Here is a 17,460-nt window from a genome sequence, read left to right as displayed (position 1 = left end):
TAGTCTGCCCCCCCGCCCTGGCGGAGTGGTCTTGGACTTGGAGTCAACAGCCGCCTCAGGGGCTGGTGATCTGGAGCTGGTCTGTCCCCCCCCCCGCCCTGGCGGAGTGGTCCTGGACTCCGAGTCAACAGCCACCCTAGGGGCCGGTGACCTGGAGAGGGTCAGCCCCCCCCCCCCTGGCGGAGCGGGCCGGTGACGTGCATCGGTTGGGCGCCTTCACCACGGCGGCGCGCGGTGCGGACGTCCCACAGACAAGCCGCAGAGCACTGGTGCATTGCCTCAGCCCATCCCCGGCCAGCCACACAACAGCCCGGCTGCGCGTGCGGGAGGGAGCATAGCCAGCTCTCAAGGCGGCCACCTGCGAAAGCTAGGGCAGAGCACACTGCGCGGCCCGTGTTAGGCAGGCGACGTCGCTGCCGGCGGCCGCCACGACACCGAGGGAGAGTCGCGCGGCTCGTGTTAGGCAGGCGACGTCGCTGCCAGCGGCCACTGCGACACCGAAGGAGAGCCACAGACCGGACGCGTCTCCGCTTCGAGAGATGTGGAAATAGTGATTTGTGCTAGTTGTAACTGAGTTTCCAGTGCTTGAAGTAAAGAGAAATGCAATGTGTTGATTAGTGTTGATAGACATGAGGTTTATGCAAGGCAAATAAAGAATCCGTGATGTGCATTTTTGCATCAATAAATGCCCGACATACCAGCACCCTGACGACTTAAGCAAGCGAGAGGCTTTAAGCGGTAGTGAAACAGTTAAAACAAATGTTTGGTTTTCCGCACGATAGCACGCAGCCGACACCAAAAGCTTCCATCACGATTAAAGCTTCACGTAGCACCAAATTCCAGAAATACATCACCGGTGCAACCTTTCCACGTGCGCCCACTCACCCAAGCGAGCACGGAGGCTGGCCGCAGGCCCTGGCGCAACATGAGCGGCGCCTGGCTGCGGGCCCACTTACCCGAGCGCCCAGCGACGTGGTCGGCTTCTCCATGAGGTCCCAAAGGAACTTCTGGTACTGGGCCCATTTGCCGGAGCCGAACTGCTCCGTTTCCCCCGTCTTGAGCGAATCAGCCTCCTTTTTCATCTCCTCGTTGACGTACTCGCGCCGGGTGTGGTACTTGTGCTGGCAGCACGACTCGAGGTACAGTTCGTCGATGCCCCAGTACTCGAGGTCCTCGCTGAAGGCAATCACGCACATCTCCTCCACCAGGTGCAGCTTGCCCGTCCGGTAGAAGTTGAGGATGCTGCAGAACGAGCGCGGGTGCCGGTCGAAGAAGAACTCATTCTCCATCAGTGAGTACTCGTCGCAGATGCCCAGAATGTCCTCGTGCGTGTTGCACGCCTTCAGCTTACCGAGCCGGGTACGCGGCAGCCGCTCCAGCGTAGACCAGAGCACCTCATTGCGCACGCCGCCCACGTTGATGACGACGCGCTTGTTCATGGCCTTGAGCCGGATGATGGTGGCCGGCTCTGGCGGCGGCTGCGCCAGCTCGCGGCGCAGGGCGGCGATTGTGGCGGCCGCGCTGCGCTGCTCGCCGCCAGCGCTGCTCTGCCGGCTGACGGCAGGCGCGCCGCCCTCCTCGCCCGGCGGGTCCATCCGGACGGCAGGTCTCTGTGGACCGGCAACCCACGCGCTGTCACAGTGGCCGGGTCAGCGGAGACACGTGACGTTACAGCTCGATTCGTCACCGTGACGGCCACATCACGCGGTCGAAGTCAGGGTCATTCCAAGAGAGATGCCGCGCTGCTCTTTTGTGATATTTAAGGTTAGTGAAACAGTTTCAATTATCGCAAACACTTAAATATATGCAAAAACATATGTAATACGTAAGAAGTCTTAAGCCAACAGTTGTAGTTAAGTATACGCGCATCTCGTTTTGGCAGCCTGTTTTCAATAGTAATAACCACCTTGGCCCAGATAAACAATTCAACGTCAATTCTGGCGCGCCCAAAACATTTCCAAGTTTTTTAGAGCATTTTAGGCCATGAGCTCTCGGACAAACATGATATTTGAGCTGTGATTAACTTATAGTACTTTCAGAGTGCAGTGTGCTGCAAAACAAGGAGAAGTCATCAGCTGGAACAACTCATTAGGCTCGTGCCGTTACCCAATATCTGCCGTCGTACAACATGTTTACGCGTTATTGCGCCGCGCAAGAGACGAACGACAGAGTCGCAATCTGTCCGGTTATCCGGCGCCGGCACATATTGAGCGCTGTCTCGGTCGTGGCGCCGCCGCCGCCGACTTCCTCGGCAGCGGCGGCCGGACCGGAGCGGGCCGCCGCCCGCCGGAACGGAGCGGGCCGCCGCCCGCCGGACCGGAGCCGGTCGCCGCCCACCGGACCGGAGCCGGTCGCCGCCCACCGGACCGCAGCCGGTCGCCGCCCGCCGGAACGGAGCGGGCCGCCGCCTGCCGGACCGGAACCGGTCGCCGCCCACCGGAACGAAGCGGGCCGCCGCCTGCCGGACCGGAGCCGGTCGCCGGTCGCCGCCCGCCGGACCGGAACCGGTCGCCAGGCCGGAGCGCGTCGCCGGACCGGAGCCGGTCGTCAGGCCGGAGCGCGTCGCGTGTCACCCGTCAGCTCACGCTGCCTGCATCGACCCGGCGGGCGGGCAGCGACAGCACCATGAACGTGCCATCCACGGCATCGCGAGCGACGACCGGGCCCGGCGCTTACGGCGATCCCATGTCACGGTGCAGCTCACGCGCCCCCTGGATGTCGGTGACGGAGAAAGTGTCCGAAAACCTGATCAATCAGTTTGCGTGCCGGAATGTAACGGCCCCTTAATAGCAGCTGAACGTCGGGCTTTGAAACGTCTTGAGTGATGTCCGATAACACAATTTTGCTTAATTAATCCAACACAGACCCTATTCCCATCATGACTCTCCAATCATCATTAATCACACTCTAATCACGAGCCACAACACCGTAATAACCACTTACCACGATGAGCATAATATCGTGAGCATTACTGCTATGATACCTAAAAAAAAATCACAACCTCAGCCAAGATGCTTACATTTCTCTATAGACCACATATTACGAAAGAGCCACATCATTCTGTCAGTCCAGATCTGGAAGCTGAAGGCATCCATTCACATCACGCCGATCTAATATAACGCATCCCTATTGGTGCATTGGTCCGTGATGTTCATAAGCGCAGGAAAGCACGCATGAGCCCAACTAAAGGTCATGCCCATTATGATAGAGCCTACACAAACAAGACGTATTTGTGTCACACCCTGGCACACTAATAAGCAGGGCCGTGCCCGCACGCCCCGCATACACGGGTGTCTTGAAACAGCTGTCGAAAGTCGACACGAAAGTTAATAACAACTTTGTGATTTCGCGTCGCTGTGTTGTTAGCCTTGCCAAACCATTCTAAGGCTACTTCTAGTTTTAGACATGCGCCATTGTAACATACTTCATAAGAAAATTTGTCTTATATGCCATGAGTCAATAGACAAAAAAGAGATCGCTTTAGTTAGTACATTAAGTCAATTTCGCCTACTTCGATCCATAAGTGCTTTTCGCACGTCAGTACATTTTTGAAAGTATTTAGGCTCACTCAGTTTTTCCATGCCAAGCGCAGAACGATGAATCTTTGTTTCAAGAGTTCCGATATTGAGTCACGACTATCTCCCACGTGCGCAGAAACATCCACCATTAACCGCATTGACGCTTATTGCTGTGCTGCTTTGCAATGCGTTTATTCAATAATGCTGTATAATTTGGAGGCGTGTGTGTGTGTGTGTGGTGTGTGTGTGTGTGTGTGTGTGTGTGTGTGTGTGTGTGTGTGTGGTGTGTGTGTGTGTGTGTGTGTGTGTGTGTGTGTGTTGTGTGTGTGTGTGTGTGTGTGTGTGTGTGTGTGTGTGTGTGTGTGTGTGTGTGTACGTGTGAGTTCTGTAACAAGCATGCATGAACACATGCCCGAATGCCCACGTGGACACCACCTACCCGCCCACGCATCTACGCCCACCCACACACCTGCAAACGCTCCTTCGCCAATCACGCAAACTCGCTCCCTTATCAGCGCTCTCTGGCACACCCCTCCCCCTTCCCCCCCCCCCCCCAAAGCAGCACACTCGCCCTTCCCCAGCGCCCTCTGCCGCGGTTTCGAACTGCGGCCAGCCGACTGCCATGTGACCTCGATAGGAAAAATGAAGTTGGCTAATGGCCACTTTAACACGCTGCCGGACCTCAAACTGTTGTCATCTGCTGGCTGAAGGGAGCAGAATTCACCAAACTGACGTCCGGATGACGTCACAAGATTATTGTTTCGTAACTTATGACGAGGCATTTGGGCTTTAGAAGTGTGCTGGCGCGGAGGAGCGTGGGATGATGTTTGCGAACTTAGACGCGTTGTATAGTTCAAGGAAAATTGTACAGGGACCAATATGGTACCATACCATGATACCATGATATACTATGATACCATGAAGGCGTATTCATTGAAAGAGCAACTCTTCATTTGTCGCACATTGAAAGCAAACCACCACAAAGGTTCTACACGCTTAAGACCTGACTCAAAATTGAAATGCTTCGTGTGCATTTTTGATCGTCAGTACTGCTCCTCTGCCTACTGGTGTCCTCTAAGCTATGAAAAGAGTTGTGTGATTTTCAAGCATCCGAAGAGATTGGCGTGTGGTGATCATGGTTTTCTGCCTGGAAACTGATGTCACTTGTTCCAATTTTTTTGAAGTGAGTTCCGTAGCGTAATTTACTGCCAATTTTGCCCCGGACTGGTGGGCCGTCCGCACACGTTAAGCTTGTGACTCGGAGAATGCGACTAAGCGCCGTGTGATACGACACTTCACTTTTAGTTTCAGTCGCACATCTTCGATGGAGACAGCTGAAAAGCAACAGTCTACTCGATCTGGCCAGACTTTCTGAGGAGGCGCCGTCTTCCAAGCGGCACGTGCCAGATCGCGCAGATCCCGGAAGTGCTCGACCATAAAACTCGTGCGCAGGCGACTCGGCATTTCGGTCGGAAGCCTTTAAAGCTCGAGCCCGTCCCTGTCGGCCGACCCACGTGTTGGACCTGAAGCAGGGGGGGGGGGGAGGAGGTGAAGCAGACCGGGGCAGACACCTGCGCCGCGCCGCTAATGCTCCACACTTGTCGGCCGACTGAGTGCGCGACGACGGCCACGTCGGCGAAGGATGGCCGTTAAACCTGACCTCCCGTCTTCCCCGGGGGCACCGGATGAGTGGAACCGGCCCAAATGGGCCAGGCCGGTCGGCCCCGCCGCCCACCAAGCGCTCTGAACGTCGCGAAAAATAAGACGGCGGACCGCAGTTGGCTGGACTGGCTTACGTCAAATGAGGTCTGATCGCCTTGCAAGTGACAGTATTCATGCCCTCGGGGCGAACCAATTACAATAGTAAATCGCTTTGCTCAAGCAAAATATCTTAACTTTCTCCACCGTTGCACACAGTACCACGCTAACTTAAAGTAAGATATCTCCACGAGTTTTGTATTCACGTTTTAGTGTTTCAAAAGCAATGCTTAATGGGAGTGTTCCACATTTGTATGGGGTTTTGAACTGAATGACCGTCTTGAAGACCTTTCGGTGAAGTTCACGGCCCTGCTCTTTTGAAAGGCTGAGCCCCTCTGGTTTCTGAGTTACACGCCCACATAAATGGGGGGAATATTTTAGACAGAGTATTTCAAAGTCACCTTGGTTATCATGACGACATAATAATGTCATTCAAATCCTGCGATTACATAAGCCATGCGGCGATCAATAGCGGGTAAAATAAAATGGTCGAGTCATTCATGTCTGGCATTTATGGGCACGATTTCCAGATATAACGGCGGTCGATGGGCTCTCAATCAATGTTGTGCAATGTACGATGACGTAATCAAACAACGACGTATCGAGGAGTATATTTACTCGGCGGAGAAACGGTGGTGTCTCGAGAAGTCTTTTCTACTAGCATACCAACAGCAATAAATGAGCTTGTTTCACCATATATGATGCTTACTTCATTATCTAAAAAAGTGAAACATTCCCTTTAATCGGCAGAGACAAAACAGTTTCCAGTAAACGTTGTCTACTTCATTATCTAAAAAAGTGAAACATTCCCTTTAATCGGCAGAGACCAAAAACAGTTCACAATGAACGTTAATCATGCGATGTGGAATGGTCAGCACGTGCAATACACTTTGCAGATATCAGCGAGCCCGCCGTGATATTACAGACGATCAGAGGAGAACAGTCAATATCATCGGCCACGTCTCGTGGGACAAACTCTAATTAGATTGGGATCTAATTAGCCCCAGCCTGCAAATTACTATCCAGAGGCTTGATGATAGAAATTCACGAGACGGGCATTGCTATCAAATTCGGCGCGACCTGGTTCAAGCCGTGCCGGTAAGCAAAACTCAGATGCGGCATATTTTCAGCAGTTCTGAGCTTAACAAACTCATTAAGCGAGCATAAGTCATGTGAGAATTGGATGATAAGCGAGCACACTGATCACTCAGCCCCTTAAGCCCGAACACCAAAGCGTCTTGATGAGTTATGATTTCCATAACCCACAAATGCTCACAGACAGCCCCAATCAGAAGGACTGGCTGGACCCGAACTCCTTTAAAGCCCGCAATATCGCTCAAGAAACGTTGCCCGCAGTGATCGCCACAAGGCAGCCTGGTCCAAACGACGCTGCTGGGGCACCGCACCCTGATGCCTTCCACAAACATCGCTGCCCAGTCCAAACGGCGCTGGAGTGCTGCATCCTGATGCTTTCCACAAACATCGCTGACCGGTCCAAACGGCGCTGGAGTGCTGCATCCTGATGCCTTCCACAAACATCGCTGACCGGTCCAAACGGCGCTGGAGTGCTGCATCCTGATGCCTTCCACAAACATCGCTGACGGGTCCAAACGGCGCTGGAGTGCTGCATCCTGATGCATTTCACAAACATCGCTGACCGGTCCAAACGGCGCTGGAGTGCTGCATCCTGATGCCTCCCACGAACATCGCTGGCCGGTCCAAACGGCGATGGAGTGCTGCATCCTGATGCCTTCCACAAACATCGCTGCCTAAACGGCGCTGGAGTGCTGCATCCTGATGCATTCCATAGGTATCGCTGCGGCCATGCTGCCGTGCGGCGGCGGGCCTCTCCCAGCGTTGTCCCCGATCGGCGGCGGGCCTCTCACAGCCTCGTCACCGGTCAGCGGCGGGCCTCACAGAGCCTCGTCACCGGTCAGCGGCGGGCCTCTGGCAGCCTCGTCGCCGGTCAGCGGCGGGCCTCTGGCAGCCTCGTCACCGTCGGTGGCGGGCCTCTGGTAGCCTCGTCGCCGGTCGGTGGCGGGCCTCTCGCAGTCCCGTCGCCAGTCAGCGGCAGGCCTCTCCCAGCCTCGTCACCGGTCAGCGGCGGGCCTCTGGCAGCCTCGTCGCCGGTCAGCGGCGGGCCTCAGGCAGCCTCGTCACCGGCTAGCGGGGCCTCTCGCAGCCTCGTCACCGGTCAGCGGGGGCCTCACAGAGCCTCGTCAGTCAGCGGCGGGCCTCTGGCAGCCTCGTCACCGGTCAGCGGCGGGCTCTGGCAGCCTCGTCACCGGTCAGCGGCGGGCCTCTGGCAGTCTCGTCACCGGTCAGCGGGGCCTCAGGCAGCCTCGTCACGGTCGGTGGCGGGCCTTGGCAGCCTCGTCGCCGGTCGGTGGCGGGCCTCTCGCAGTCTCGTCGCCAGCCAGCGGCGGGCCTCTCCCAGCCTCGTCCCGTGTCTAGGGGCGTGATCGGTGCTGCGCGTGGCGGGTGATTGAGCTCACGCAGCGTCAGGGCCCGGCTGCCCACGCCGGGTCCAGATGGTGGGAGGTTTCGACGACGGCCGACACAAAGTGGAGCCACCTTGTCGACGGAGCACACTATAGCTGCCCTTAATCAGGCAGCCTGCGTTGCTACTATTCCGTGTGCGTTTCGTAACTGACCGCCGCGTGACCAACCGACCCGCCAAGTCTGGCATCAGAAATGAAGGCGGAAGTGATGGGTGACGCTAATATATGACAGCCAGTTGTGTTACTGAATTCAACCGCACACACAATATTTGTGTACGGTGGTTGTTGTGATTACTACAACTGAGGGTTTTTATTCCGATTTGCATACTTTTATACAATTATCTCAATCTCGCTTTCATGCAGAGGATGTTTCATACAGTCCCACTCAACATCCTCAAGCGAAATGAACGACGTTTGTCGCGTCTTGTCGAAATGGATGACGTTTGAAATGGACATGTTTGACGTACGAGTGCCGCGAATTTTCCCCATCTTAATGAAAATGTTCCACATTTGAAAACATTAAAGTAATATAAATGTAAAGTAAGAAAACATCAGGTATGATGAAACAAACTTATACTTATAACTATTGGTATACTTTTTAAGTGTGAATAAAAAAATTGTGCTATGTTGAACAGTATGTTCAAACATAGCACAATTCAACATAGCACAATTCTGTGTTAAGTAAATATGCTCCTCAATACATCATGGTTTGGCGTCATCCTACCTTGCACAGCATTGATTGAGAGCCATTGACGCCGTTATGTGGAAGTCGCGCGCACGAACGTCAGGCATGACCGCCTCGACAGCTATGTTTTTACCAGCCTTAATCGTCTCGTGGCTTATGGAATAGTAGGATTTGAATGACGTTATAATGACGCAATGAATAGCAAGATCATTTTAAAATATTCTCCCCGAAATAGTCTCCCTATTTTCGCGGGCGTGTAGCTCAGAAGCCAGAGGGGCTCAAATCTAAAGAAAGGCGGGATTGTGAACAGCACCAAAAGATCTTCAACATGGCTACTTCAGCCCAAAACACATTATAAATGTGGAACACTCCCTTTAATCCACTCATGCAACGTCAATCACAAAATCGGAAGGAACAGAGTTCGCATACGTCACCGTGTGTTGGCAGCAGCACACTCTCATGGCAGGGGGGGGGGGGGGCAGAGCAGACCACCGAGTGCCTTTCCACACCGCTGGTAACCACTGCCGTGGCGAGGCGTGGACATTGCATAGACATGAATCAGGACAGGTGTCAGGGCGTGGACAGATATGCCCGTCACGTAGCGTCTGCAGTCAGGACATGACGCCGTCCACGGACCTCGGCAGAGTGGAAGTAAGGAGATGACGCCGCCCGCGAGCCGCAGCGGAGCAGGGGTTAGGAGATGACGCCGTATACGAGCCGCAGCAAAACAGAAGGCAGGAGATGACGTCGCCCACGGGCCGTAGCAAGACAGGAGTCAGAAGGTGACACCGCCTGCGGGCCGTAGCAGAGCAGAGGTCAGAAGATGACCTGCACGATCCTGAAGGTGACCTTACCAGCCCACGGGTCAAAGGGCCCCGTTGTTTCCCTTTGCCTCTCAGGCAGGCCACAAAAGGAAGAAAAATATACCAAGGAAGTTTATAGCCGAAAGAAACCCACAGTGGCGGGAGGGCAAGGACTCGCGCTGGGTAAACACCCCTTCACCACCCTTTTCATCACCCTCTGCATTGGAGAGCAGAGGCCAGTTTGAGAACGACTTCAACGCGTTTGGCAGGAAACGCTCCAGCTACTTCGATACATATAACCCAAAACTTGTTGCCCGGGGACCACTATTGCCAAGGAGTCTGTGATGTCTAAACGCCATATAAATGAGAATAAAACGACTGCCCATCTGCTGACCAGGCGATCCCAGTCGAGCCCGCTAGTACGGCCACCCAAGCTGGGAGCGGACGAGGCTGATCAGCCCAGTCAGCTGACGTCACTCCGCCCTGCTAATCAGCCTAGACAGCTGACATCACACCGCCCTGCTGATCAGCCCAGTCAGCTGACGTCACGCTGCCCAGCTGATCAGCCCAGTCAGCTGACGTCACTCCGCCCGGCTGATCAGCCCAGTCAGCTGACGTCACTCCGCCCGGCTGATCAGCCCAGTCAGCTGACGTCACCCGCCCTGCTGATCAGCCCAGTCAGCTGACGTCACTCCGCCCTGCTGATCAGCCCAGTCAGCTGAGTCACGCCGCCCAGCTGATCAGTCCAGTCAGCTGGCGTCACTCCGCCCTGCTGATCAGCCCAGTCAGCTGACGTCACGCCCCCAGCTGATCAGTCCAGTCAGCTGACGTCACTCCGCCCGGCTGATCAGCCTCAGCTGACGTCACTCCGCCCTGCTGATCAGCCCAGTCAGCTGACGTCACTCCGCCCGGCTGATCAGCCAAGTCAGCTGACGTCACTCCGCCCGGCTGATCAGCCCAGTCAGCTGACGTCACTCCGCCCGGCTGATCAGCCCAGTCAGCTGACGTCACTCCGCCCAGCTGATCAGCCCAGTCAGCTGACGTCACTCCGCCCGGCTGATCAGCCCAGTCAGCTGACGTCATCCGCCCGGCTGATCAGCCAGTCAGCTGACGTCACGCCGCCCAGCTGATCAGTCCAGTCAGCTGACGTCACTCCGCCCGGCTGATCAGCCCAGTCAGCTGACGTCATCCGCCCTGCTGATCAGCCCAGTCAGCTGACGTCACTCCGCCCGGCTGATCAGCCCAGTCAGCTGACGTCATCCGCCCTGCTGATCAGCCCAGTCAGCTGACGTCACGCCGCCCGCTGATCAGCCCAGTCAGCTGACGTCACTCCGCCCGGCTGATCAGCTAGTCAGCTGACGTCACTCCGCCCTGCTGATCAGCCCAGTCAGCTGACGTCACGCCGCGCTGATCAGTCCAGTCAGCTGACGTCATTCCGCCCGGCTGATCAGCCCAGTCAGCTGACGTCACTCCGCTGCTGATCGGCCCAGTCAGCTGACGTCACGCCGCCAGGCGCCGCCCGGACGAGGTGCGGCAGCCAAACATTCACTTCAAATGCAGACCGAGCGCCTTCCGAAGCTCGTCCATTTGGCGGCACGACGCCGAGCTGATGGACGTGAGGCGCCATCCCAGGCCAGGCTCGTTTGTTATGTAATATATACAGCCTCTCAAAATTGGCACGTAGGAGCTTTATGATGTATAAGCTCGGCGTTTCCAGATTCCAACACAGTAGGCCTCTGTGCACCCTGTATGCTCTAAAAGGTTCAGCGTACGACGGTAACAGTTAATCATCGAACACTCGACCCATGCGAAATAACTGATATGGTCCTGATTGACATCTGTGTGCTGTTTCCGTACACTCCGGTCACGTCAAGTGCGACCACAACGCGCGATCAACGGTCAACCTAGCACCCTGATAGTGCATCATTACGCGGGTGGACGCCACGCGATCTGTTACGCACTACGTAGCGTCATCTGTTCCGTACTATGTAGCCTCAACTGTTACGTACGTTGCCTCGGGACTCCGGAAGGGAGCGGGCAGAGTAAACAGCTTAGCACAATTGTAGAAATCGCGGACTTCAGGTTGCCTATATATCATGAAGCTTACACCGGTTTCAGCTGACTAGCCAAGATACATATTTTCGATTCACGCTCTATTCCCCTAAAATCAATGTTCACGCGTAGAAGGTACGTTTGTTATCGCGTGCAACGGGTTGCAAGAGTCGATCAAGGCGAGATGTGGAGCCGAATTCCTTTCGCATCAAATCAAGTGTGCGCGAACTTCGGTTTGAGGCGAGTTTTAGATACGCGCACGTCACAATCGCGTCCTCCAGGCGCGATGCTTAATCTTAATCTAATTTAAATATTCCATTTTAACAAGAATGACCACCTAGGTACCCTTACGTCAGTTGCGTGCACGTCGTAGATAACAATGTGTGTACTTGTTTCAATAAAATTGATTTTACCGTCAATTGTAACGTTTCACAACTAAAACTACGAAAAAAGCCCGCCTGGGAGCTGATGTAGTGTCATAGAATCATGTGCGCTCCAGGAGGGCACAGCACCAAAATTCGATTGGTCATCAATGACAGCTTCCATACACAGTACAAGTTGCATGACTGTGTCGTGGGCCATCGAAGACATGGGGCAGCCTCCGTTCAAATGAGAGCATGAGCGGTAGATTATCCTCATAGCCCCACGTGTGAAACCATGATGTCGGACAAACAGGAGCTGAAGTGACAGCGGACAGATCACCGTCCTATCTTTACTGCATACGGCCGGAGAAGAGTTCAGCACTTAATTTGAGGCCATTTGCCTTAAATCATGTTGAAAACTGCAGTGGCAAAGGCGCATTTGTAACACTACACAAGAATGTAGCACCTCAGGGAGCAGGAAGTGGAAGCGACGGAGAAGAGCGATAGCAGATCACCATGCCGCGCCCTCACACGGCTCGGGAAGACCTTAACACCTCCAATGCGGTTAGTTGACCTGAGTCCTACTGAAAACTGCAATGGTAATGGCAAATTCGTCTTACTTAACACGAAGGTAACATCTGCAGTGCTGAACGACTGCACCGACACGTCAGGGGCTGCTCCTCGGCCTAACAAAGCGTGAGATGAGCGATGTGGGTGGAAATGAAAATGTGGGGAAGCTGTCGACCTATGAAGCGATGGGCGTAGGTGGAAACAGTCCGTAGAAATCCACGCAATTTACACTGAATCTAAGTAGCATCGTGACCATACAGCAATCGCGTGCGTCCCGCCGCTTTGATCATAGTTCTATCAATAATATAAGTAATGCTTACTTGCAACGTATTTTGCAAGCTGCAACTTGCAAAGCATGTCTTATCACAGGAGATTACTTAAAGCAATGGCCTAAATCGCATAAAAACTAACAATGTGGGCGTGTGAGATGTCATCAGAGTTAAACAGCATTGACAAAGGAGTTAACAGCAATTTTCACACAAGGAAATCCCTTGTAGCCTCAATCCATCGTGCAAACTTATGTTTCTTGGCTTGATATGCTCTGTATCCCAGATGAAAGCGGACTGTCCCTCCTTCCAGCACTAGTTGTTTCCGGACGCCCTCCAACGCGCGTGAAAGGCAAGAGGAGATGTGCGGCTCAGCAGACTGATCCCGGAGATCCGGCGCTGCGCTGCACACAGCTCGAGCCTGTCGGCCCCGGCAGCGGGTTGTTCCGCTCGAATGCCCCAGGTTCACCGCTTCTCCGAGCAGCGCCCGGGCGGCGCCCGAACCCGACAGCTTCTGCAGCCTCCCTGGCTCGGGATCAATCGGAGGCCCGGCTGCAGGTCAGGTCACATCCACTCCCAGCGGCCTGTGACGTCACTGCCGGCGCCCCGGCGGGCCGGTGACGTCGCCGCAGTCGGCCGGCGTTCGCCTTCTTCATGTGAGCCCGTCGTTACACCGGCTCCGGCCTTCTCCAACGGCGTGTTCCGTCCAGCTCCCATCCCGTGCAGGCGCGGTCACCTCCTCCGTTCTTGCCCACAGCGATGTCTGTCTGTGTCCCTGGCTCTCCTCTCCCGCTGCTCCTGCCCAGGGCGGTGTCCATCTGTGGTCCTGAGTCGCCCCCGCTGCCCCTGCCCAGAGCGGCGCCCGTCTGAAGCCCCGCCCCCCCCCCCCCCCCGCTGCCCGGCGCCGGGCGCCGTTCCGCTGCCGGCCGGGCGCCGCGCCGGTGCTCGTATTGATCAGTGCAAACATACCTGGCACGGAGGTGACGCGGTGGCCGCCGCCGCCCGCTACTGCGTGTCACTCATGGACGTGCGGCGACGGTACGGAGCAGCCGGGGTCGCCGGCTGGTGTGACCCAAGCGGCGACAAGGTCACGCCGACTGCGAGTTCGAGCGAGAGGTCGGGGCGGAGGTGACCTCGACTGTTCCCGGCGACGGCGGGACAGGGCAAAGTTGACCGCGACGGCGTCACACACTACTGTGTACAGCGGCTCCATGGAAACGACCGCTCGCCTTCCGCCAATGGGCCTCCGGGGAACAGGCCTTTTACAGTGAGCCAGGCAAGCATCGGGGGAAATCAGATGACCACTCGACCTAAAAGCTTTCTACCTCAGCGTCCGGCGAAGAACATCTCGAAGCTGCAACCGGCCAGTTATCAGGCTTCATTTACACAGCAGCATTTAGTCAATGGCCTGGTTTTCGCGCAAACAGAGCCTGTTCGCGGGGAGTCTATGAGGCCATTGCTGACCGAGCACCAGCAGACAGAGGTGCGCTGGAAGTAGAAATGCTTTCCCGCCGTCTGTCCCTAGAAGCATGACTACTAAAGCACGTTCACAGTTACTTCCTAGCTGAAGAATCGACCTGAAGGTTCTTTGGTCCGAGACGTCACGACCTCGTTGCTCTTAATTAATTAAACGAATGGGTCAGCAGCTACAAAGACCAGACCCATCCGACATATATCAGTAGATAAGGCGTTCACGGATGCTAGCTTGCCGTTCGCGCGGTGGGCTTTGACTCACCCTGCCCTGGACCGGGGCAAGCGGGGGTGGGTGACTGCCATGGTTGTAGTCACCGACTTCCTAGCCCTGTAGAAGGATGGTCGAAGCCGACCGAAGAACAGCTGGACACTCTTAAACCCAGGCAGTTTTAGGTGCTGGAATCGCCCTGTGTGTAAAGTCAGGGTGGACCAGAGATCTCTAAGTTGGGTAAACCCATGGATACCCCTATGGAGTGGGTAATGGGCTAGGTTGGTTGAGTACGGTTTTGAGAAAAAACGGGTAACGAGTATGGGTACTAATATGGATAAAACGTTCACGATAAATGAAACGTCGGGTACACGTCTCGAGAAATACTCTGCAATGTCCCTGCTTCCGCTTCTTTTGGTAACATCAGACGCGTTCTTATAAGTTTTGACATTACAGTCGCTTGAGTGCTAGTCTAAGTGTTACTTGTCATGAAACGGTGTCACAATTTATAATTAGAGCTTTAAAATAAATGAGGTTTTGTAGCGGGTTAATGCAACTGATCAGAAATGGGTGGCGGATGGTAACGGGTACATCCCCTGGGGAAGCCGTTGGACTTGGTAGAGAAAATCTTACCCGCAGAGCGAAACTGAACAATGAACGGCCTTCCCAACTCAACGAACTATACAGACATTGGGCCAACAATTTTAAATTAAGCACACCTCAATGTGAGTTTTCCATGAAGAGCCGCCGGCATCAAAAGCGTCGAAACGGCTGTATTTCGGTGGTTTGAGCCTGAATAGAGCTGAAAACACCGGAAAACAACGAGAAACCTGAGCGCCTATCTCTTAATCACTTCTCAGTCATTTCGCCTCTGTAATTTTCATGCGGCGCAATTTTGGTTTTGTCGACGTTTTCGCCTCTGAAACGTTCATGAGTATTGACTAGTCGCAGGAGAGCGTCTGGCTGGTGCGGGCAGTGGATGGTTTGTATAAACATCCCGGACCTCTGCGCAAAGGAACACAATACAGCTGGATTGGCTGCAGACGATGATTGGCATCCGTTCGCAGGATTATAATAAGGATTTGAGAAGAGACACTTGACGTCACACTTGGCTTTCAAGGTCACGACTTTACCAGAAAGAGAACTTAAACGGGGGATTCAATCTCCAGCCCGCTGAACTTATTCTGGAGTTCAAGGAAGCCGCAACGTGACTGATGACAGCCCTTAGATGCTGACCGCTACTGTAGGGCATGTAAACGAAATAATGTTATTTCCAACACTAGGCGACGAGACGACTGTTGCCGGAGTTGAATTGTTTCTAGTCGCCATTTACGGCATCAGGTTGCCCACCAGTTGCCATCTGCGATCGTGGAACGGTTTCAGAGCAGCGGCTTGGCATCGGTCCACCTCGCACGGCTGCCGTCCAAATTACCACGTGGCACATGCATCATTTGTCCCACCAAGGTCGCATTAACGCCCACTCCTGCACAGCAAGGGGTTTTCGCCCCGTTTATTTTGCATCGGCACCGGCTCGGTCTTGCAACGAGAGTATCACAGGTAACAGGCTGCTCCGCCCGGTGGTTTTCGAGACCTGATGAGGAGAGCCGCCGCCCTACACCTGCCACCCCAGCAGCGGCCCACCGACAGACGTCCCGACCACAGAAGGAACGACCTGGCCGACGGAGGAGCGCGAGGGCAAACAAAGAACTCGACAAGACCCATACACACCGCGATGGAGGAGGCCCTAGTGCAGGCAGGCCTCGGGCCTAAACAAACAGCTGGATCTAACGTGCATCACAGGGAATGGTCGGCCCTGGCCAGCGCTAGTCCAGCCCCACCTGCCTTCCGCCAGGACAGCTGTGCTTTGTCGGGGCAGCCGGGCTTGCTGGCCGTGCGCTCTGAGTCTGGGCAGTAGAGAGTTGGGCAGTAGAGAGAGTTCTGGGCAGTTCACTTTTGCAGGGATGGCAGTTGCTGCTGTCCCCTTGGGGCGTACGTGTATGGTGTATGGGGTTCAGACGAGTATGGTTGCGTACCGTGTATGGGGTTCAGGTCAGGTTACATCACTTCTATTTCAGTTTTAAGTAAACCCTACATTGGCAACTGATACTGATTTGTTACACACTGACGCTAACATTGTGATGCTTGTTGGACATTCCGCAATTCAATCGACAGCTCAATGCTTTCGGTCCGCCAACTGTGTCAGTGAAGCCAACGAAAAGCAAGATCGTGTTTGCGACATCTTAAAAATCAAGGCTAGTGTTCTGCGCGTTATACTTGAATTACCATTTGGTTTTACTACAAGGCCGCAGCATGGTAGACCAACCAACGAAACGAGAGTTAGCTCAGTGTCAGAACGGCCCTCAATGCAGTTCGCTCCATACACCAATAGCTGGCTAACGTCGTCTGTCTTCCCAACAGTGAGGAGCAGCCACTCCTTCCCTCGTTCCCTGACGTTCCCGCCCTCTCGGAATACCTATCCATTGAATAAAGCACCTCAAATCAGCAAAATAAATAAACAAAGCAAAACAATGTAATCAGTCAAATGGCACCTAAACACGGTTGCCGATTCAGAGCTTTGCTTTTCTGGCGAAATATAAAGGCATGGATTGCGGCCCCTGTAAAGAACAACTGTCACTGGTGCCAAAACAAATTCAGATTTTAAATTCGTCGTCACTCCGCAAGGTGAGGCTCCTCTTTCAGCAGAAGGCTGCCAAACATCTTCAGCAGCCCTTGCCCGGCCAAATAATAATATTTTGATTTAGAAATAGCATAGGCCATCGTCGGTCCAAGCAAAACAAGGACGATCTTGCTCAACAACCAGACTGCACGCTTCCTACCGCGAAGCGAGTGACACTGTACCGGCACTCACCTGGGCTTATCTGGAACCTTAGCGGAGCGGCCGGGCAGCCGGCGCCTGGTCACCGCGCCTCACCCCGCCCCCGCCGGGCATGCCTCGACACGGTGCCGGTCGGTCGAGTCGCCGCGGGCGCAGCGCCGCTCACCGGTCGCCGTCTCGAAGCTCACTGCCCCGGCGACCGCCGTCACGACGTTCGACCGTCGGCCACTCGGCCCGCACCCTGGCGGGCAGGCGCGGAACTGACGCCGGCCGCCGGGCCACGGCGCGCGGCGACACCTGTGGCAGGCGGATGGCGGGCAGCGCCATCTGGCCGGCACCGGAGGGTCGTCGTGGGCTCGCCAACGGCGGGGCGACGTGGCGGGAAGGCGGCTGTCGGCTGCCGTCCCAACCGGAGAAGCCAACGTATC

The 17,460-nt window shown here is 55.0% G+C and overlaps 1 protein-coding gene across 2 annotated transcripts; it reads right to left on the bottom strand.

The window, feature by feature from the left end:
• Positions 1 to 268: 268 nt before the first annotated feature.
• Positions 269 to 17,201, bottom strand: LOC119109645 (potassium voltage-gated channel protein Shab-like). Of its 2 annotated transcripts, XM_037233361.1 has the most exons (3): positions 17,066 to 17,201; positions 957 to 1,610; positions 269 to 584 (listed from the first exon to the last, which is right to left on the bottom strand). In XM_037233361.1, the coding sequence occupies exons 2-3, from the start codon at positions 1,593 to 1,595 to the stop codon at positions 561 to 563; spliced, it is 663 nt and encodes a 220-aa protein (XP_037089256.1). In that variant the 5' UTR covers positions 1,596 to 1,610; positions 17,066 to 17,201; the 3' UTR covers positions 269 to 560. The 2 variants fall into 2 exon arrangements, with proteins under 2 accessions (XP_037089256.1, XP_037089255.1); XM_037233360.1 differs by having other exon boundaries at positions 269 to 1,610.
• Between the last annotated feature and the right edge of the window lie 259 nt (positions 17,202 to 17,460).

Source organism: Pollicipes pollicipes, unplaced genomic scaffold (assembly GCF_011947565.3).
Source record: "Pollicipes pollicipes isolate AB1234 unplaced genomic scaffold, Ppol_2.1 Scaffold_7231;HRSCAF=8579_pilon_pilon_pilon, whole genome shotgun sequence".
Classification (NCBI taxonomy): Eukaryota; Metazoa; Arthropoda; class Thecostraca; order Pollicipedomorpha; family Pollicipedidae; genus Pollicipes; species Pollicipes pollicipes.
Note: the sequence above shows the minus strand (reverse complement) of the source record. Positions and strands in the feature narration are given on the sequence as shown.

Excerpts from the sequence above, each read along its gene's own strand:
- LOC119109645 (XM_037233360.1), bottom strand. The coding sequence starts at position 1,595 with ATGGACCCGCCGGGCGAGGAGGGCGGCGCGCCTGCCGTCAGCCGGCAG.